The following is a 21,924-nucleotide window of genomic DNA, read 5'->3' on the forward strand; positions in this document are numbered from 1 at the left end:
GGTATCAGGATTTTCCAGATTTTCAATGGCATGGACGAGCAAAAATGAAGATTACAAGACAGGCGCCTGCAGAATTAATTCTCCTGTCTAAAACTGATTACTAGAGTCTTAAACAAGAAGAAAAAAAATTGAAAGGATGACGATTTGCACCAGATATATGAATTACAAAGCACTTTGGTGGCCGAAGTACGCGTGATTAGCAATTATTTATTGGTGCCCACACGTGTGGAGGATTAGCGAATTTTGCACTGATGCCAATCTGGATCGGTATTTATTTTTTTTATCGGTCACGCACCAAGAAAGAGATTATGCTGGTAAACAGAGTATGTCTCTCTGTGCAGACGGCGACACTCGTTACACAAACAGCCTCATTTACCGCGAGCACGTTTTCGTATACCCATTAATATAACAATGCAATTCGCGCGCGCCAGGCCAGCATTGGCTTGACAGGGAATTGTGTTTCACCTGATGGATCGCTGTTTATGTTGACGCGTGACACGTGTTCTCTTCTTATTCTTTGGTATACTGATTAATTGCGATTTCCCCACAGTCTCCGCGAGTTGATTTGAATTTATTTACTCGCGACGAAATTTTTCACTTTTGGCGCCCACCAGACGAGCCGAGATTTCTCTGTGCGCTTGAAACTGAACTCTCAATCATTTTCTCTTGGCGATCAAAATAAATCCCCTGCGCTCGACGAAATGCAATATTGTATGAAGAGAAAGACATAAAATTAATTCCGACACAAGTGCGGTGCGTGTTGCAAGTTGTTTTAAGTAAGTAGATCTCTTGACGAAGAATGTGGAGAGTGAATAAATCAGCTTGAAAATTCATCACAGCTGATTGCGTTTCAAACTTGTTTTCCCTTGAATACTATTCTACATGTTGGCCAGTAAAATAATATTAGAAATGGAAAATATTGGGTCGCAATTTTTAATTTCTAGAAAATTTCCATTTTAAAATGTCCACTTTTTTAAACTTTGTATCAACCGAGGGGAATAAATCATTTAAGAAAAATATAATTTTTTAATAATTTTGTACTTACATTGCGGTAGGTTATAGCTGAGCTGGTTTCCGTTGTAATGACCTCCGTTTTGATGGTGGTGGCCGTTGCAAGAGGTGGCGAGCTGACCACCTTCGCACATGCAAACATTGGGCTTGATGCAGCGCCCACTTCGCCCGCAGGACCTTGTACAAATTGCTGAAAAGATAATTGTGTGTTTAATTAGATATTCAACTTTTGGGTCAAAAGAAGATAGAAGATATAAATGTTGATGTTAATTAATGGTTAATTAATTTCATAGTATTTTTGATCCCAGATGCTTTAGCAAAATATTTGCTAGTGGTGGTGACGTTTTGTCCTACGATTATCATTAATTTGACTAAAATTTTGTTAAATATAAGGAATATATTGTAACTATTTTGTTAACATTAAATAAAAAATCATATTAATTATACATAACATTATTTTGTAAAACCAAAATTCATATTATAATTTATTATATGTTTATTTATTTTTTTTTTTTTTTGCAAGGTAGTTTTAAAAATCTATATTTTTAATTACGTATACTGATATGATTTAATTTGAAATAAGTGTATAAATCATTAAAATTTAAAATAATATTGATCCAGCCTAACAATAATTGTTTCACATCATATTTGTATTATGATACAATCTGTTGCTTGAAGAGTTTTATAATTTTTTAACCTGCTATATAATTATAGTTTTAAATTAAAATATGAAAATAAAAAAGTTATAGATCTCAAATTGATTCAAGTTATCTTTCAAATTACTTAATTTATGGCATATGGCATTTAGTAAATGAATTAAATACATACGTCAAATTGTTGCTAGTGTGCGTGTTTTTTTTGTCTGTAAAGTAGTGTCTGTGTGTTGTAAAGTGCAAAGCGGTTTCAGGGTTTAATGTTTAAGAATATTGTGGTTTTACTGAACTTTAAAGTCACGTTTGTCTTGCATAGTTCCATTAAAACCACGTAAAATCCTCTAAATATTGTAATACGGTTAATACTTTTACTTTAAAATATTATTAAGAAAAGTAAGTAAAATTCAAAATCTTCAAGAGTCAACAAAAGTGGTTATATTAATCTTGTTTATGCATAATTAAACTTATATTGAATTTCAAATGGTACTTACGGACAATGCACTGTCCCGTAGTTGGCCTCTGGGACCATCCCGGGCAGCAGTGGCTCTGCGATCGGCTGCGGCACACATTCGGCCTGAAAAATGTGAAAACCCTGTTAATCAACTGCTCCGTTGCCACCTAGATTTTAGTTGTTAACGAACGTTGCACAACAAGGTGGCGAATGCCGTCGGACCCGAGGGGACAATAAATCATAACACAGCAATAAGACTTTGTATAAATTGTCTGCCCGGCATAGAAGACCCTATCACAATGGTCATTTTTCTTTGATTGCGAACAAAAAGTCAAAGTGTCCAGTCAGCACACGGCGGCTCCACTTCAAAAGCATTCGAATTTTCCGTCCCACCTTTTTTCATTATTTTTCTCTCATTCATTTTTCTCTCTCCAACGCGAGTCTCTGGTGACGCTAACTGAACGTACTGAGCGAGAGATGGGGGTTATTTAATTTTATTTGCGGCTGCCGAAAATCAGCCGAGCGCCTGCTGGCCAGCCTTATTTGTAGCGTAAATCAGAATTTCAATTAGATAATTATGCAAAGCGACGACGCGAATTAACCTTGGGCCGCTCGAAAAGAGAGGATTTTGGGACTCGGAGGAAAACAGAAATTAATGCAGCCGAGAAAAACTGTCGACTCACGTTGAGCAAGACATAATTTTATTGGTCCAGCCAGACAAACTGAGCGATGACAGAATTTCTACCAAAATAGGATTACATAATTAAAAGTACAGTGGAAAAGGCGTCAGAATTTTCATCAAGCTTAGGCGCCTTTCTTGGGTGGTTTAAGTACACATATTCTTATAGGGACAAAAATGCGATTATGGAATGTTTTTCTTCAAGTGCATCATTTCAGTTTTCTGTAAAAGGAATGCAACCACTTCTGATCTTTACACTTTAAGATTCAAATTTATTTTTAAACATACTAACATGAGATACATTTCGTTCTTCCAAAAACTGTGAGAGAAAAAAATATAATTACAAAATAATTAATGTGATTCTTTTTCGAAATAAGTCACACCAAAAGAGTTCTCATGTAGAGCATAATATGAATTTTTACTGTGTACAAGTACAACATTATAAATAACTACAAAGTATGTTTTTGCATAAAGTTTAAGTCAAAAATAAGTTTTATCCTCCTCACCCTTTTCGTTATTTTAAATATAATTATGAAAATAATTCAAAAAATTATAAATAGTATAATATTAATTTTATTTTATTCAAAAAAAGCGATTGTTTGATATTAATATAATTTTAAATTTAGTTTAAAAAAATTTTAAAATTATATTTTGTGTAAGCAAATTTAAAGTAAAAGTAAAGCAATTCAACTCATATTATTTCATTGGTCCATCAAAATGTGCCAATAACGAACCACTCCCTTTTGCAATTTTAGTCAATGTATGAAATCCTGTATTGCGAGAAAGAGAAGAAAATTAATAAGTTTCAAAAGATAAGAGATTATTTATTTTCAAATTTAGTAGCGATGAATTAGTTTGATTCAAATTTTACTATTATCCATTTCAATTAACTCGCATATTTTTTTAATAACGTATCCAAATTTCTGTATTTTACTGAGTAGAATAAATAATAATAAAAATGATCACAGCAAAATAAGGGTTCATAATTTATCGAAAAATACAAATAAGTGTTTGTTAAATTTAAGAATTTTGAACCAAATTTTGTCTACTATTTTCAGTTTCAGAGCTTATGAATATTTGTGGATTACTGAAACGGTGTGAGAGAGCTGAAGTTTTGTGGGTTCATGAGTTAAAAAATTGTCAAGAAGTTTTAAAGAAAGAAAAAAATTCTTTAAATCACTCCAATATCATTTGAAACTCCCTGTCAAAGTTTGAAAAAAAAACACTAATTTTAATTTTGGATTGTAATGCAAAGTTAGTGTAAATTTGAAGTGTGTTATTGTTTCCTGCAATCGCGAGTGGAATGTGACACAAAAATTGGAGCCAGCGCCCGTGGGCAAATATGTATATACAGCATTTGAAATTCTCAATTTTCGTGTCCATCTGTGCGGCGAGTGAATGTGCGGTTGTTACGCAAATTGGCTACCGCTTTTCTCGCGAGCTGCCCAGAGAGACGCTCTCGCGCTCCTTTCCTTGCATACCAAATTACGCCGTCCGGGGTGATTGATGGGCGCGCTGCGGGTCATTTTTATACTCGGCGCGTTTTTTTCAATTCCAAGTCGGTGGCCCGTCAAAACACGCTCGCTCTCACGCCAACACTCTCGCCCGATTTCAAATCAAACGAAAGAAATAAAATGTGTGCTCGCCTATTAAATATTCGTCAAAATGAAAAGTGGCAGTTCAACGCCTCACAGACAGCACCGCTTACTGGTTAAATAATTATGCAGATCAGCAGAATAGATACAAGAAATCTTTTCGCAGACAACTAAGAATTCTAGAGTAACTTTTAGGGGGAAAAATACATTTTTTGAGAAAACTAACCTGCGCTGACTGAAAATAAAACCTACAATAATTGCTGCCTCTCCTAATTGTAAGTTAAAATTTGTTTATTTTATTATTCAATGCTGCAGTTCATTGTCAGTAGATAATCTTAGAAATTTATCATCAGTTAATTGTACCTGAAATTTAAAATAGATTCATTTAGAGGTTAATTCAAGGGTTTTAATAAATTTAATTTCCTGTTGCAAAAGCTTTATGTTCAACCTCTTATTTTACTGTTTGAGTTCAAAAACCCTCAACCTCACATGAAAATGTGGTTTGAAAATAGAAATTGATAGAATTGACTGTAGCTATCGATATACTTGTTTTGAGTTGGAAACTCGATTCAAAATAACAATTTGTTACCTTTTGTGGTCATTATCTTGTGAGAGCTTAAGTATTTTGTTCCATTTTGATTTGAATGTAAAACACCGTATTTTCAAGTTGACAGGTCGATTTGTAAGAATAAAGAGTTCATAAAACAAACAGTGCGGTCCGTGCGGTTGTGGTGCCCCCATCAAGGAGCGCTATAAACACGTAATCTTCAACTTCTGTGAGAGGGTGGAGCACATTATTTATCTCAAAGTTTCGCTCACTGTTAAATGTATATTACGGATTTGCAGTTAAAAATATTTTTAATTAATTTATTTTCTGCTAGTGAAATTGTAAATATTTGATTGTTACCTGTGATCACTTTTACTAAAGTAACTTTTTCTTCTTTTGGAAAGGCTTTAGGGCAAAATAGCAAACATAAACCCCACCTTCAGACTTTTCTATTCTTAAATTCACCTGTGTAATTTGAATACATTTTTTTTTTTATAATTAATGAAACGTGAAACTTTTGAGTGGCTTCATTGATCTCTTGACCTTTAATTTTTATTCTGTCAAAATTTTGCATCACCTTTTAGTGCAAACAAACGGGAAAATCAATTTAATGTCATTAGCTTTTAATTTTTATTCATTTCTTTGGATCGAAGCGGGCAATAAAACGGAAATCGCTTACGAGGGGCCCGTTTCGAAGAGGGCCCTAGGCCGCGCTGGTGCATATGGGTCTCATCTTCTTGCTCGCTTATCGGACACTCGGCCAGGAATTCGTCCATTTTATGGGCCATTCAAAATGCATTTCAAGAGCATCGCCAATCACTTTAATATCTCATCTGGCGCTGAGAATGAAAAGGGAAACGCCGCCGCGCTCGGCACCGCAAAGAACAAAAAAGCGGCCTCGGCAGCCGCTCGTCGTCTCTCTTTCTCGTCGTAATTTATTATTCAAATTAACGCCAGCCAGCAATAAAAACAAAAAACCGCGCCTCTAATTGAGCCACACACACAAAATTACGCAACACAAATTCCGCGCACCACCCTGCAGCGGCGATTTTTCCGTTTTATGGGCCCTTCCCCGACGCGAATTGCGCGCACCTCCCAAGTTCAATATTTTATACAGTAATTATTCCGTTGCGCCGATTTAATTGATTTTAATGTGCACGAGAGCTTTTTTTGCACAGCAAGACGCGCCGATTGCAATAAAATCGTTGGCCATTTGCATTTTATGACTCATTAAGGGCTTTAATAATATCAAACTATTAAGCAGGGATTATCCTTGCCGTTCATCTTCATTAATTGGATTAGAGTCTCAATTTTGTTATATGAAAAAGTGATAATTTAATTTAATATATAAGTTCAATGTTTTTTTTTTAACTTTTTTTTGTAATTAATAAAAATAAATTTTAATCAATTCTATTTTATAGAACAAATCTTCAAAACAGTAAAATATTCAATTTGAACCTGCTCAATGATGATATTCAACAAACCTAATTAATTATAAATTATTTATCACAATTTTAAAAATTAAAATAGATGTTTCTATTTTTTACTGGTAAGTAAAAGTATACAAAATTAAAAATTTTTTTTTAATTTAATTTTATGTTAGATGCATTGATGTGGGTGTGTCGGCCCTTCAAGATTTATTTTCATGCTCTCACAACAGACCAACACACCTGTTGAGTCGATTGGCCTCTCACGTATGAATGTGCTTACAAACGAACACGCACACAACTGAGAGAGTAAAAATTTTAAGTTAAAAGAGAAGAAGGCAGGTTGAGAGAGATGAGCCGGTGCTGATCTCGGGAGCATTTATCTCGATCGGCCAATTACAAATAACTGGACCGGCCACGACGGAGGAGAAAAAATCGCAACCAAATTATTTATAAAATGGAATCTGACGGATCGGCGATGGCATTCCGTGAAGCGTTGTAAATTAATCCGTAATTAATCTGGCTTAATTATCTTAATCATCACGCCCGTTAAGAGAAGAAAGGTGATTAATCTGGCGGCGAAATAAAAATAAATTAGCCAAAGGTGGTAGTGAGATCATTTCGATTCTCCTCTTTTTCGCCTCGGAGACTCTCAATTAAGGTGCGAATTTATTGGCCCAACGCTCGCCAGATGACTTGTTGATGAGAATTTGCTCTGCCATTCACATTTCTTGAGACAGCAAGACGTTTATTTAATAACGACCAAATTGATTTAAAATTTAGTTTAAAATTTTTAAACAGGTGTTTGTACTGTTTGTAAAATATTATAAATTATAAGGTTGATAGAGTCAGAAACATTAAAAGATCATCCATAATTATTGATCCATATATTTTCAATCAATGCTGTACAAGTCAGTCGATTTGTAAATGCAAACTTCTTGAAAACATAGCGCAAGAAGAAATTTTTTTATGCATCTCTATCTTTTGATTTCAATTCCTTCGTTTCTCTGATTTAATTGCATAATTATTTTCCGCAAAATACGAAAAGAGAATGAAATTTTCTTTACAGTAAATTTATTCTATCTTGAGTGAGTCATAAATATATAAGATTATCAACTATATTTTAAACCAAAATAATTGATTTTCTTCCTAAAATTGCAAGCCTGAACTATGAGGAAAAAATTGGAAAATCAATTAATAAAAAAATATTTATTTTTATAAATTAATGTAATAAAAATATATAATTATCATGTGAAAAGAGCACATATTTTTTTGATATATAGGTAAGTATTTTTAATAATATATATTTTATTATAAAAGGTTTTAAGCCGTGTCAATGTAATAAATATCTGGGCAACATTGTAAATACAATCTTAAAACCTGCCAAATCACGTATCAACTTTTACTAAAAGGACCATAACTCACACAAAAACTAAGTGACAAACTCCTCACCGAGGTATTGGCAGCTATTTCTCCAGTATTGCCTCTAATAGGTCTAGTTTTTCGCAGTAAGATCAAGTTGTTATTTATATACTGAGAGGAAACCAGATTTTGGTTGTTTACTGATGGCAATTATCTAGCTCTAGGAGAGCAAAACACTTTCTTATTTCTCCCCGCGTTTGACTAAAAAGTCAATAAATATTGCCTATCGTTTTTCCCACTTTGCCGATCTCGAGCACTTTTCTGCAAAGGTGTGTTCTCGCCACAATCCTCAGTTCATATTTTACATAATTCACTTCGATAAATGCGTCAAATATAATATAAGACTCTAGGGTTGTATAAGAAAAATAACGAGGCACAACTTGAAGGAGGAACTAATTTTTTTTCGAGCAGTAAAGTAATAAAACATGAACGGGGAAAGAAATCAGACTCGTAAGTAATAAAAAACGCGCATGGATTTAAAAATTATGGAGGAATTTTTTTTTCTCTTCTCCAAAAAGGAAAAATACCGCGGCACGCGTTGAATGAAATGGTTGTGAGGTTTAAAACACGCGTTTGCTTGTGCAGAGAAGTGCTAGTTAGAAGTGGTCTCTAGATAAATAACTATAGCTGTACGCCACTTAATGACTCAATTTGTTCACATCCCAGCTGGATTGTTGGACCAACAACTAACGAACTACAAACTAACCGGCCGGCTGCGCTGCTGACCAACAACTCTTTCCTCTCGGCGCGTTATTATAACACTTCTGCGAGTCAACTCTCGTCCCCAGACTGCGACCGGGGTCAACGATTTTAATAACTTTCGGGACAAAACAAACAATCAAAAGCAGCCAACATTCATATGAATATAAATGCCGGCCTGAATTCGACGCTTACAATTAGATGGATAGGGGCGGTGTAATTCGGTGTTACTTGTTTTCCTCAACTGACGTGAGACGGTTTGAATCATCTGTCAAATTCAATTAATACAAATGTAATCAGGGCTTTAGGTTAATTCAAGTAAATTATGATCATTGCTGGTACAAGTTTAATAAAATAATCATTAATTTTAGTCATAAAATAACCTCAAATTATTTGGCTGACCCCCAATCACAGAAAGTTGTTTTTAAAATTGACAAACTACAAAAAAGCAGTTTCTTCGAAAGAATGAATGTCAAATTCAGAATGTTTTATAATGATAAGGAACACTTATGTAATTCTCAATTTAATTATAATGATATTTAAATTAAATTAGTCCTTTGAAGTTCTTTATTTCAATTATTTATTTAAAGTGATAAAAATGCTTAGATAAAATAGTGCAAGTAGCTGAGAAACCAGAGCTCCTGACTTTTGTGGTAGAGAAAATACCAGACTTCTTTCAGATAACACTGCCAGATCTCGTCGACAACAATGCAGTCCATTGTTGCACTCGAGGGCGAGGAATGCGACCCACTTTATTACAAGCAGTGGATTAAATTTAAAAAAAAATGTAAGTAGTGTAATTGCCGGCTAACATATACTGTACTAAGTTTGCAAGTGTAATGAGCAATTGCATAAGTATGCAGCATGAGAAAGAAGTCGGTGGTATAGTCGAGCTCCCCGGCAGAGCAGCATTAAAGAGCCCATCAGCCCAGGATGCACATGATGTGCTAATTGAGCGAATCGATTACATGGATTTAACGCACAGGCATGTGTTGTGCATTGGTAATTGGGCACTGACTGGCTTATGAGATTTTTAATTATAAACTGTCCTGATGAGATCGATTTCGGATATTTTATTATAGTCAATTTGTATTGAAAGGCATTGAATTAAATTTTTAAATATTATAATCCGAAATAAATTTAAGATTGAGGAAAATAAACCAAAAGATGTAAAAAAATCATTCTTAAATTTACAAAATTACAAAATAGTTTGAAATTTGATTTTTTTTTATTCTTTTCTTAAATAAAAAAAAAACTATCAATTTGCACTCATTAATGAATCAATTGTGCCTTTTCTGAAGTGCCACTACAAAGGCTATTAATGTTATTATTCATGATGAGAAAGAGATGATACTTAAGAGGCTGATCTTCAATTCTAAACGTCATCAAGGAAAATTCGATTTAACTTGAGCTCGTCAAAAAGATAATAACAATCAATGAGGAAAACTGGTATTTTTTTGTTGATAAACAATTAAATTGATTTTTTCCTCTGAATGGAATTACATAAAAATTGATATTCCGAAAGGGGGTGAAATTGTTTTGATATAGAATCTTGGTACTCACCCTGACGGTGAAACCTCTGGGGGTTGTGGCGCGGCCCCGGCGAGCGCCAGCAGCAACAAGAGCAGGCCTCCGGAGGTCATGAGGCCCGATCCGGAGGGCAGGCTGTCGACGACTGGAGGCCCATCTGGCGGTCGGGCAGGCCCCCCTCCGCCTCCGCCCCTCCATGCATGCAAATCCAGGCCCTCTCCTCTGGCTGCCGAAGATGAGCACCACGTGCGGAGCACACCAGCAAAGGGCGCACCCTGAAGCGCGCGGGAAAACCACGCTCGAGAGGGGGTCACGCCACGAGGCGCTGCAACTCAATGATTTTGTCAATATTGAAAAAATAAAAAATAACAGAAGTTTTTTATAGTTTTAAGATTTTTGAAGAAGAATATTTACTTACTCAGCGTCGAAGTGTTGCGGATCATTAATTAATTTATAAACAGCAGATAGGACGATGCAAAAAATCTTCCAAAGTGTTGAGCTGATTTATTGCCCGACAGCTGGATATGGAGCCCATTTATAGTTGTTTGTGGTCCAAGGCCATCGGATGGAATGACTTTTGGATCCTCAACACCTTTGGCCAGTGCGAAATATTCAAGAGCCAATTTTTATGACTTTTGCATTAATAACCATTATTCAAGAGATAAAAATTATAAAATATTTGAGAAAATAGTTGCCGAATTTGTGCTTGATATTTATTTTCTTTTCCAGGCATTTTTATTGCCCCGAGTTTCCTAGAAGATGCCGTAAAAGTTTCCCGTTGATAACGCTGGCTGGCATTCGTTTGTAAAAGTTTGTGTGACATTGAATTTCTAAAGTGTTGTTATTATTTATCCGGACTTCACCAGATCCCAAAGCAATAAAATCCCATGACTCTCTGTAAAACGATATGAAGAGAAAATAATATTCGCACGTGTGATAAAAAAATATATTAATCATATTTTTCGGTCTTATCTCTTTCTTTCTGCAAATCTGCTGTAAAAAAGCTATGAAGAAGCCATAAAAGGCGTTAATTGGCAGAAAATTTGTGGCCGAGGGTCAATGAAATTTGTGCAGACCAATCGGGAATTAGTGAGAGAAGATGCGTGTTTGTGTGCGTTGATAAAAGCCCGCCGTGGGAAACAATAAATTAAATTGAGGCAATTTATGGGCTGATAAAGCAGCTCGCGCCGAGCACTGCCTCCGTGTCCTCCTCGTCTTATCTCAGGCGCCAATTAACGAAAAATAAGAAGGCACGAGAGAGAATCTTCACTTTTTTCTCCGTCGCCGCACAAAACAATTTTGTCTCTCGTTTTCCTCTTTGCGGAGCGAGAGATTTCACGAAATTTCAACCGGTTTCAAGTTAAATGCCAAGTAAAAGTCTGACAGCCCTGCATGTTTTCAATGGCAAATAATGAGTGAAAGAAAATGATTGAGACAACTGTGCGAGTGAAAAAAAACGCATCAATTGTCAAATTTTAACTTATTGATAATTGGAACTTATGAGGCTCCCCCTTTTTTTAAATTAATATTAGTTAAATAACAAAAATATAATTTTTCTGTTGCAAATGATAATTAATATTTATATTAGATGAAATTACAGCATGTTTAAAATACTCTTCATAAGTGTGCTAGTAAGAATTCTTAATGTGAAATAAAAATTTAGTCAATATTTCTCGACTTCAAATACAATTTTCTCCAGATTAAAATAAATTGTGAATCCACTGGAGACCCAAAAAAGCGTGCTGCATCAAAATAAAAGGTTTGTCAGGTGTGGGGTTCGAACCCACGCTCCCTTTCGGGAACCAGAACTTAAGTCTGGCGCCTTAAACCGCTCGGCCAACCTGACGTTGATGCAAAAGGGCAACGAATGAAAGTATTTATTAGCGCTACGCGGAAGCAGCTCGTTTTGAGACAAACGAGCTAAAATTTGATAGGATACGGTCCGGATATGCGAAATAATTGTGAATTTGGCCTCAGAATTTATGGGGAAGCGCCTGGAAAGCAGGAAAGGGGAGAGCGAAACGCAACGTGCACGTACTTCGAACAGTGGCCGCTAGGGTGTGTTGCGATACTGGCGCTGCGGATCAATATAGGGAGACAGCAGCCAGCACACACAGCTATAACGAGATATTATTTGAACAAATTCATTTATTATTCCTATTATTGCAAGAGCATTAAATATAAAAAAAAATAAATAATAGCATTAGTGGGAGAGAATTATTCATTTGTTGAAAAGAAAGGCGTGACCCTTATAATCTAACTAATTTGCATAGAAATCCTAACATAATTATACAAAATTTGATTATTTTATTGATTTTCTTTTTAATTTTAATAATTTCATTGAACACTCTCGTGTACGAGATGCTGCAAATTAACAAGAAAATATTAATTAAACAATAACAATAATTGTAATAATATCTTTTATGGCTTTTATGTTTCTATTAAAATCAATAATTTGGAATTATCTCCCTGGGATTATGTTCTTTGGAAAATATAATGCATACGTGCATACCGTATGACCTGCAACTGAACGAAAAAATTTATAAAAGGTATACAGCTATGCAAATGACGAAATATCAAAATCAGGCACAGGATTCTGTATTAACTTTGTGCTACTAAATATTTTTATTTTGACAAAATTGGTAACCCTCTAAAAATCCAGGATTTAATGTCACGTATGTCAAATTAAAAACACCACCAGTCGTGACGCAAAGTAATCGAGGAATTCGAAAAAAAAAATTGAAATACGTTTTTTGCAAAATCCAGGATCATGTATGAATCTTCATATTTGTAATAGCGAAATTCAAGACTGTGTGTAAAATTTCAAATTGGTTTTTTTCCACCAATACCAGAACTTCTTGCATTTTACTATATTTAAATTTAATATTTACAAGACCTCATGGTACACCGTATATATTTGATTAAATGCACCTTTTTTCAACCTATTTTTAAGAACAAAACTTCACTTAAAATCACCTAATTTACCTACAATTTTTCTTAGCTTAACTAGTTAGGCACTTTTAATTAAGCCAAAAAGAAATTAATTGAATATTAGCACAATTTTGGGCCCAAAAAAGAATTATTTTTTTAAAATAACAACCGATTGTATACATCAAGTGAAGAAAGTGGAAAAAAGATTTTTCTAGTGTGCGGTGCAGCAAACCGGCGAGACGCGCTGGACCGGAGGGAGGGTGAGTGGGGGTGTGTGTGGGTCGTAAATTAAAGTGCAAGTGTCTCGCGGTGCGCGATGATGCGAAAGAGTGCATGGGAGAGATTGGAGGGCGCGCGCGTTATCTGCGTGGCTCTGGTGCCTCGCTCGGGCAAACAGAGATTTCGTGTACATACAAATATGAATAAATAGCCCCGCGCGACGACAGCGGCGGCGGAGACAGCCAGGGCGAGGCCCAGCTGATTAACAAACAACAATGTGACGCCGGTAAACATGCTCACGAAATAAATTCCACCTGACGAGAGAGAAATTAAGCTCTCGCGCTAATTTACAACGAGAGAGCAACACACCCGTGTCATCATCGTGATTTATTTATTTTTCCGAAAATATTTATTACGAAATTTCGTCCTCTCGAATAACCCTGTGGGACTTTATGCACTTCCCAGCAGCAGCCTGCAGTTGTAAATTTCTGAGGCTGCACCACACTTCCGTTCTCATTACCATTGGGTGCATTGAACCGTCTAATAAAAATAAGTAAAAGTTTATCTCTCCTCCAAGGTCAAGTGAAAATGAGGGAAATTATTAGCCGGTTTTCAGATCTAATTGTTTAAAGTTTTTGGGAAAAAATTTGCAAACTGGTGGAAGAAAAGCTTTTCGGCACTTTCTATTTTAATTTGCTCTAGCGTTCATTACAACTTAAGCTCTGCAAAGTGCTTTTTCATTATTATTAAAAAATATATAATATTATTATTACACTACAATAAAAACGGAAGTAAATAAGAAAAATCTATTTCAGAAAATGCGTAATAAAATTAATTCGACTCTGAAAAATATTTTGATTCTATCTACATTCATGCTTAAACAAGGAAATTCTCACAAGAAATAAACATTTTCCAGAGTTAATGGTATATCATTACAAACTATTGCAAAATAATTTGCATTTCAATAAAAATTCGTCACACTTTTTCACCTCACCAATTTTTTAGGTTAAATTATTATATAAAAATAGGTAAAATGTTAACGTGGGCAAATGATGTGTATATTACAGATCTATAATAATATAACGGCTGGGCTAGACGCTTAATTTGCGGCCACCCACTTTCGATTCAGAATTAAAGGCAGCAAAGGCGCCGCTGCCTCCCAAAATTATGGTGATTTGGCCATGCACTTAGAAAGTATTTCTTATTCCGGGTCACTCTGGTACACGCACTCGAACCGCGGTCAGTTTTCCCACGTAATTAGCGATTTGTCTTGGTTTTCCTTTACGCTGGACATTCAACGGAAAATTTACAGTTGGAATAATGAAACTGTGAGAATTCCTTACCTAATACAATATGCTTTATAGAATTATAAAATATTAAAGATAGACGAATGGAATGACGAATTTGACTATTATGCTGTTGATATTAACTTAAATCTTGTTATTTTGTGGACGTGCTGTATTGTTTATCGGTACCTGTGCTATTAATGCAATAACAAATTCATTTTTAACAATTTTAGTCGTGCAAGTAACAAAATATCTAATACAAAACAAGATTATGGTTTTTTTTCTATTGAATTATTTTGGTGTTTGCCTGGTGTTGAATTGCAAATAGATCCATAGAATGTATGATATCAAATCTTCAATTTCAACAAGATTTCTAGACTGGCCAAGGCGCTTTTGAAATGGCAATTCGATTTTATAGACTTTGGTTCTATTTCATATTTGTAATAATTCAAGTAACGCAAGATTAATGAGACATAGTAATTGAAGCAAAAAATATTATTTCAACTTATACCAACTTTTAATATGCTTGAGAGTAATTATATAAAGAAAAATTAAATTTATTTGATTTAAAGATATTATGCCACAATTAAAGTTTAAATCTATATGATTTATGAAAAAAAGAAGATATTTTGAAATATATTCAAAAATATAAATGATAAAATAGGTTACAATTGATAATTAGAATCATAAAGAAAATATAATGCTTTAAAGTTTAAAAGTTATATTGTTAAGAAAAGTAAAAGTAAACTTTTAATGTGTTACTAGTTAAACAATAAGCTGGATTAGCATGTATGCAAAATTTTGTAGAAGTAAAGTAAGTCAATGATAGTGCCGTGAAATTTTGAGTTATCAATTAAGGATCAAATAACTAAAAACAAATTTTGAATTTTCAAGTTTCGCAATGAAGGTTACATAATATTTTAATACTTGCTTCAGCAATAAAAATTTTAACTTGAAAAATAAATGGATTTGATTGATATTATAAAACAAATTCTAATAACAACATCATCTTACTCAAAGAAACAAAATTTTGAATTATTTTCATTGGTAAATTTGTTCAAGATTGCGCCCTTTTGCTATAAAACTCACGGGAGCATCGACGGAGTTAAAGAGTTGTACGGGGAGTGGCGCCAGCGGTCGCTCGGAGAACGCGCGGAGGCGGCCACGGTTGTTGGAGGCCGCGGGGCGGACGGACGGGCATTAATTGGTTTCGTGGCCGCTCCTCGAAGACAGGAAAAGATCAATTTCTCTTGGCTGCTGGTTTATTACACCGGTCAAACGACAAATTATCTACTTTAGTGGTGCTCATCTCATTCTCGCAGGCAAATTAGCATCGCCGAGCAGCGCCAACGATTTTGAAGCGACGCGCATTTATTTTATTTGTTAACGACCAGCAGCACTTTTCACTCGGAAAATTGCTCCCATAATTATTTAGCGCAATTATATTCTTTGTTTGATTTTTTTCTGAAAGCAATTTAAAATTTGTTTCCTCTGGAGGAAACAGAAGCAAATTCAATGAAAACATTAATTGATATTTATTTTCTTTTTATTGAAACTGGATGATTCTGGAAGGGTATTTAAAAAAAAATAAGCTTGAAAGTTACTAAAACTTGTTTGATTAAAAAAAATATTCTTGTTCCTTTTTTACTTTTTCATAGGTTGTAAAAATAAAAAACAGGAGAAAAGTAAAATAAAAAACTTTCACTTATTTTTTGAGAGGGTCCTCTGCTTTTCGGCAAACTCGACGATCTTGTGCTCCGTTGAAAGGCCTTTTCGCCGTCGGACACTGTCCATGTATATCCTGGCTCGGTTGCCAGAATCAGCCTTTTCACCAAAATGCAGATATTCCTCGTCTGTGCTCGGAGCCCAAAACGGATCCACATCCAAAACCTGCAAATCAAAATTCATTAAAACCTTATTTGGAAGTCAATTCCAAAATATTTTTGAGGATAATTATAGAGTAATTAAAATGGAAAACAAACAAAAACTGTTGCATTATTGACGCAAATTATATGGTGCTCACGGAGGCACAATCTCTAAAATGTTGGGATCGGTTGGCTTTCAAGAGTGGCGTGTATTTTTAATTGAGGCGAAGCGATTGATAATCAACCGCGGCAGTCACGTGTAATGCACACGCGACTCGCAACATTGACGCGCGATTCAATTCAACGTCGCATTATGTAAAGCATTTTTCCTCGTCGCAGGTACATAACAGAAAATCCTTTTTGCGCGTCAGTCATTAAGGTGTATCTAAAATGTAGGTTTCTCGGTATTTCTGCTAATGGCTAGCTGAACAGCTTTAATTGTTAACAATTCTGTTTAATGCTCACGGACGAAAGTTTCTTCTTTAGCTGGAAGCAGCAACTACAAAAAGTTATGACTCCATTCGCAAAAACCGCAAAATACCAGAAAAAAACAAGGCTGTATGCCATAGGAAATTGAATCTGACGTTTCCAAAAGAAATTATTACTTTCAAAAGTATTTATTGATTTTCTATAAAAAGCAAAAAATGGGTACAGCAATAATTCCAAAATTAATTTTTAAATAACGTTATAGATATAAAATTGTCAATTCTCAAGATATTACGTCATACATTTTTGAAGGGAACATAAACTTTGCAATGCATAAAAACTGCAGCTCAATAAAATTTAAAGAATAAAATAGAATCAAAATTACCAAAATTATTTGTTGGATAACAAAAAATCTAAAAATTATTTTCCCTATATCAAAATTGATAAATTTTGAGGATTCCAGTATTATATTCCTCAATTTTGAATGCGTGTAAAATAGGCCACATCCTGACTTATCCTTTTAAAATAAAAAATTATTAAGAATAAATTGAAAGTAATCAATGCAATTGCATAAAAATGGGATAAATGAACACCAATAATTATATTAATAATATTTTCATATTTAATTAATTGTTGCAAATAATTTGCTTTTTGAAGTCAATTTATAGCAGGGAGATATTGCGCAAAATCAATATTATATACGGATCGTAAAAGTACTTTTATTTTTAATGTTGGGTTTATACATCTGACCAGTTTGATTGCGACCCACATTGAAGCTCATTTGAATTTCCGACAGTAAACCTCGTCTTGCAAATAATCGCACGATTGACGTCAAGCGAAATTCCTCGTTGGTGACGAAAACCCGCGTCGTTTAAGCAGCGACCATAAAATTTTTGATCAATTCACCGGCAGCATCAACGTGTACGGAAAGTAGTTTTGCGCAGCAGACGAAAATAATAAACGTGGTTTCTGGCGACACAAAATCGGTTGGACCAGGCGCCAGGTTGTGTGTATTTTCCAGAAAAGGCCGCGCGTGTAAAAAATGATAAAACAACCGCACTTCCTCTGAGAGAGAGAAAAGTGATTTCTCGTGTCGCGGGTGCATTTCCTGAAACGAGAAAAACCGCGACCAGAATTTCCACTTAAAAAGTAGTGCGTCGATCGGTTGTATGGAAAAAAATCAGGAGGTTGAACGAAGAAGAAGAAGAATATAATCGGAGGCGAAGATCGGACGCGGCGTGTAGGCGCGCAAAAAGCAGCCAGCCCGAGTATAATAATTTCGATCGAGAGCTAGCTAGAGGCCGCGAACAAAAAAGCAGCCAGCGCAGCAGCCCAAGCCTCTATTTCACCCAAAACACAACGCGCGAGGCCAGATGAGAAAAAAAGACGACAGCCAGCACTAAATAATAACAAGATAGAGAGGCCAGCGTGGATGATATTTAATTCAGAAGGTAGGCAGGAGGTGTGCCAGATTTATTTGGAGAGGCGCGGCCGCATCAAGAGTGGGCCCGGGCGGCCCCCGGGGTGCCCTGGGGGCACGCGGAGGCGACGGCGCCTGAATGGGTTGTTTTTTTGTCCGCGCTTCGTGGGAAAGAAGGGGAAGGAGCTGCCGAGTTACGCGGCCTGGCAGGCAGGTGCTCGGCAGGCAGGCAGAGATTCTCGAAAAGTCACCGGACACCTGTTGCGATTGCGTGGCCTCACTCTGGGGACCAGATTCACAGCACCAACTCAAATCGCAGAGCCACGAGCACTCGTTTAATTATGTTTTTATTTCTTACTTAAAAGTTCAGGCTTTAAAAATGCAAACTAGCAATTAACCTTGAATTTTGCCTTTTAAATTTTTCACTGAAAGTGGAGATTGCTTATAAAAAGCCTTTTTTTTATCAAAATTTGAATTTTGTCAATTTGTGTTATCAATTCATAGGCTCTCCAGCTTTTAATGTACTTACGTTAATTTTTTTAAATAAATGGGTTCCAAATTTGAAATTTAAGTTCAATGAAAACACTGGCAAATTCATCGCTCCAGAATCAACTGAATTGTAAGGCAAAAAGGTTAGGAAAATTTTTATGTCATATAACATAACCAAAAAATAAAGTGTTTCGGAAAAATGAAAAGCATAACAAAACATGACAAACCTCCCAGTGGCTGAAGACGAGTTGCGGGCTGGCCAGTCCGGATGTTTGTTTCCGAATTTCAGCAGCGAAAGCAAAACTCTCAACGACAGGCAGAACAGCTGTGACGCTGAAGGTGGCGCAGCCCTCTTGCTGGTCACCGTGGAGGACGCGACCGTGACGCCGACCCAGAACTGCGTACATTTTGCCTGGAATCAAATAAGTATGAAAATTAGTAACAAATGAATTAAAATAAGTAATCAAGAATGCAATTGACAGAAAAATGCTGGAAAAATTGTGGTGGTGCTTTTTGTCCTCAAGTGTTTCAAAAATTGAAACATTTTTCAATATTTTAAATTTAAAACATTGTTTTTTTTTTAGGAATTTGACGAAGAAATAACATTAATTTTAGGAAATTTGTGTGTTTCTCAGGTAAAATATATTAAATAAAAATTTAAGACATTTTCCAGAAGGCTCAGCAGAGGTTCTCCGAACTTAAAAATTTATTTAGCGGGTAGAAATATTGTACCACAGAATTTAATCTTTTGGTCTCTCTTTTTAGGGATTACTTCACTACAAACTTTTAAGCTTTTTTATCTTGCCATTCTCTTTGTCACCCGATTCGACTCGGCAGCTGGGCTTTCTTTCCTGCTAAACGGATTTGATCTGTAAATCCCTCCCTAAGGTAGCGAGCGAGCGTTTTATTATTTGACACACCAAGGCCGATTCGTTAAGCGATCTCCAGATCCGATCATCAACAACATTTCCTAACGAGGACGACATACGTGTGTATGTGTAAGTCAAAGCACAATCGCCATTCAAACTTCATTAAAAGCCCATTTATCAGTGCTGGGGTGGAAAAGCGCCGAGTCAGAGCTGCAAATCCGCTCCCAGCTTTCACGCATCAGAATGAATGAAAATAAATCGCGCCCGGCACTATCTGCGCCGCGACTTTGACATACGCAGATGAAAAGCTTTTGGCACGACAACAATGCTCGCTCGCGCACATCTCTGTGCAGAAAAAAAAATCAAAAAGTAAGGGATCGAAAGTACGAGGCCGCGTGTGTCGTCGTTCGCTGGCTCGCTCGCCCCGCCGACAACCAATGCTCATAAACGTGTTCAGGTGGCCTCATTGCGTTGCCCAAGACACCTCCCGAGGCCTTTTTGCTGATGGATGTGGCGCCAGGCCACTCGCCGCTCCGGCTCCAGCAGCCTCCGCCCGATTGTTGCTTGCTCGCCTGCCACAGACCGACCTGACAACAATCGTGCCAACAATTAATTAGCCCACCAGCTCTCGCTCTCATTTTGCCAAACGATATGAAAACCAATGAGAAAATCTTAAAGCTTGGCAAGATTTTAAAATTGCGTATACTTAAATATTTAAGAACAATCTGTATAATCTAATCTAATATATAAAAATCCTTTTCGATGTTCATATTTTCATCTTGGGCGTGTGTAATTTAAATTTATTCCCCTCCTCAGTTCTTAATATAAAATTAAAGATTTAAAAACGTTTTCATTTTGTGCAAAAATGGACTTTCTTTTACAATAATTTTTATTTTACTTAATTTACATGCACGGGTAAACAGCCTTAATACGACAAACTGTAATGAATACATATCTTAAATTTTATTTAGTTGTATATGCATTATATGATTAATTTATTTAATTAATTTAATTTAAGTACTGTATATGTATAGCAGCTTCCGTTTCTAAGTATTTAAGAAGTAATTCTCTAATCAAATTTTATATTACTTTAAATTTAAATGGAAATCCAGCACGATCAAATCAATTTCATTCAACTTTAGTTATTTGTGCTTTCATATTAAGGTGTGGGTCTTAAAGTTATTTTGTTTTGTAAAGCTTTGAGATTACTCATTTCAATAATAGCATCGTTTAATTTTTTTTCTTTTATAAATTTCAAAATAAAAATAAATCAACGCAGTTTCACGTCTATAAGGTTTTGGTTTTATACGTTACTATTATTTTAAAATCAACATCACGCGGTTTATTGCACACAGCTGATGGTCTTAAATAATCGCGTTTTCTCCTCTTTCTACATAATATATACTTGTTTTTTTTTTTTTTTTTTTTTTAGAAAAAACAGTGTGCGTGCGTGATAATTTTCGTCTCATTTATTGGGATCATTTGAACGAACGAAAAAAAAGTATGAATAAAACACGAGATCTTGGTCTGCCGTGTTTCTCTCCATCTCGTATCATATAAAACTAAAGTGGAAATTTCACTACAATAACCTCTCATTCAGACAATCAACGATTTATGTTTTTGAGGCAAAATTTGCTCCACTTTTATTCAATGGGCCCATCTGGTCCGTCTGCGCCGCTTCTCCTTCTTCTTCATACTATTCGCGCGCGCAATAGAATAAATTATTTATGAAGTTCCAGGAAAAATCAGCGACTGTGGGAAATTGATGGTGAACTTCACCAGCCGGCTGGCGCATCTCTAAGGTGAATAAAAAAGCTCAACACACGCAAAAATTAGTAATTACAACTTATGCGTTGAGACAAACATCTCGGTGCAATTTTTTTTATTCAGAGAACGGATAAAAAGTAAAAAGTGAACTTGCTGCTGCGGGGCAATTAAAATGTTAAACACTGTAGCATTTTGATAAACGCACACGTGCATGTTTTACGTTCAATGGTGTATAAATGATGATATGGGAGGAGATCAACATGATGTTATTTATTTGCTGGCGAAAAAAAGAAAACAGTTCGGCGCCGAGAGTTGATTATCATAAATTTTGAGCAAGCGACTCGTGATCTGATAATAGTGTGGCTGGATACATTAAAAAAGTAATCGTTATGCAAGATTTGGAAGGGAGATTGCCAAGTAGATTGGAGAGATGCTGAGCAGGGATTATTACGATATTTAAGTGAAAGAAAATTAGTTGAAGCTTGATCTCACTATGGGGAAATTTAAAAAAACATATTTAAAATTGCAGTTATGATATATTATTATGAGAACGTAGCAAATTTTGATAATAATATTTGATGAGGAATAACGAAAAACGAGTTATTTAGATTATATATTTGTTCTAAAAAATCATACGC

The 21,924-nt window shown here is 35.4% G+C and overlaps 2 protein-coding genes and 1 non-coding gene across 5 annotated transcripts in view; all 3 read right to left on the bottom strand.

Annotated features, from left to right (window-relative positions):
* LOC132205452 (fibrillin-2-like) overlaps window positions 1–11,692 on the bottom strand; it is a 37,194-nt gene extending 25,502 nt beyond the window's left edge. Inside the window, exons 1-4 of the mRNA XM_059634503.1 lie at window positions 10,433–11,692; window positions 10,048–10,339; window positions 2,156–2,238; window positions 1,046–1,201 (exon numbers count right to left, since the gene is read on the bottom strand). Coding sequence (XP_059490486.1) covers window positions 1,046–1,201; window positions 2,156–2,238; window positions 10,048–10,339; window positions 10,433–10,457 — 556 coding nt within the window. The 5' untranslated portion in view covers window positions 10,458–11,692. The remainder of the gene's footprint in view (window positions 1–1,045; window positions 1,202–2,155; window positions 2,239–10,047; window positions 10,340–10,432) is intronic.
* An 84-nt stretch (window positions 11,693–11,776) lies between these two features.
* On the bottom strand, window positions 11,777–11,860 carry Trnal-uaa (transfer RNA leucine (anticodon UAA)). Its single transcript has one exon. It is a non-coding gene; the product is annotated as a tRNA-Leu (tRNA).
* Window positions 11,861–16,134: 4,274 nt separating this feature from the next.
* LOC132205247 (elongation factor-like GTPase 1) overlaps window positions 16,135–21,924 on the bottom strand; it is a 69,139-nt gene continuing 63,349 nt past the window's right edge. For 2 of the 3 annotated variants that reach the window (XM_059634197.1, XM_059634198.1), the window contains 2 exons: window positions 18,878–19,062; window positions 16,135–16,340 (listed from right to left, as the gene is read on the bottom strand). In XM_059634197.1, coding sequence (XP_059490180.1) covers window positions 16,152–16,340; window positions 18,878–19,062 — 374 coding nt within the window. In that variant the 3' untranslated portion in view covers window positions 16,135–16,151. Of the gene's footprint in view, window positions 16,341–18,877; window positions 19,063–19,914; window positions 20,107–21,924 lie in introns of those variants that run through there. The other variant, XM_059634199.1, reaches the window with a different exon arrangement.

Source organism: Neocloeon triangulifer, unplaced genomic scaffold (assembly GCF_031216515.1).
Source record: "Neocloeon triangulifer isolate White Clay Creek 2 clone unplaced genomic scaffold, ASM3121651v1 ptg000002l, whole genome shotgun sequence".
Classification (NCBI taxonomy): Eukaryota; Metazoa; Arthropoda; class Insecta; order Ephemeroptera; family Baetidae; genus Neocloeon; species Neocloeon triangulifer.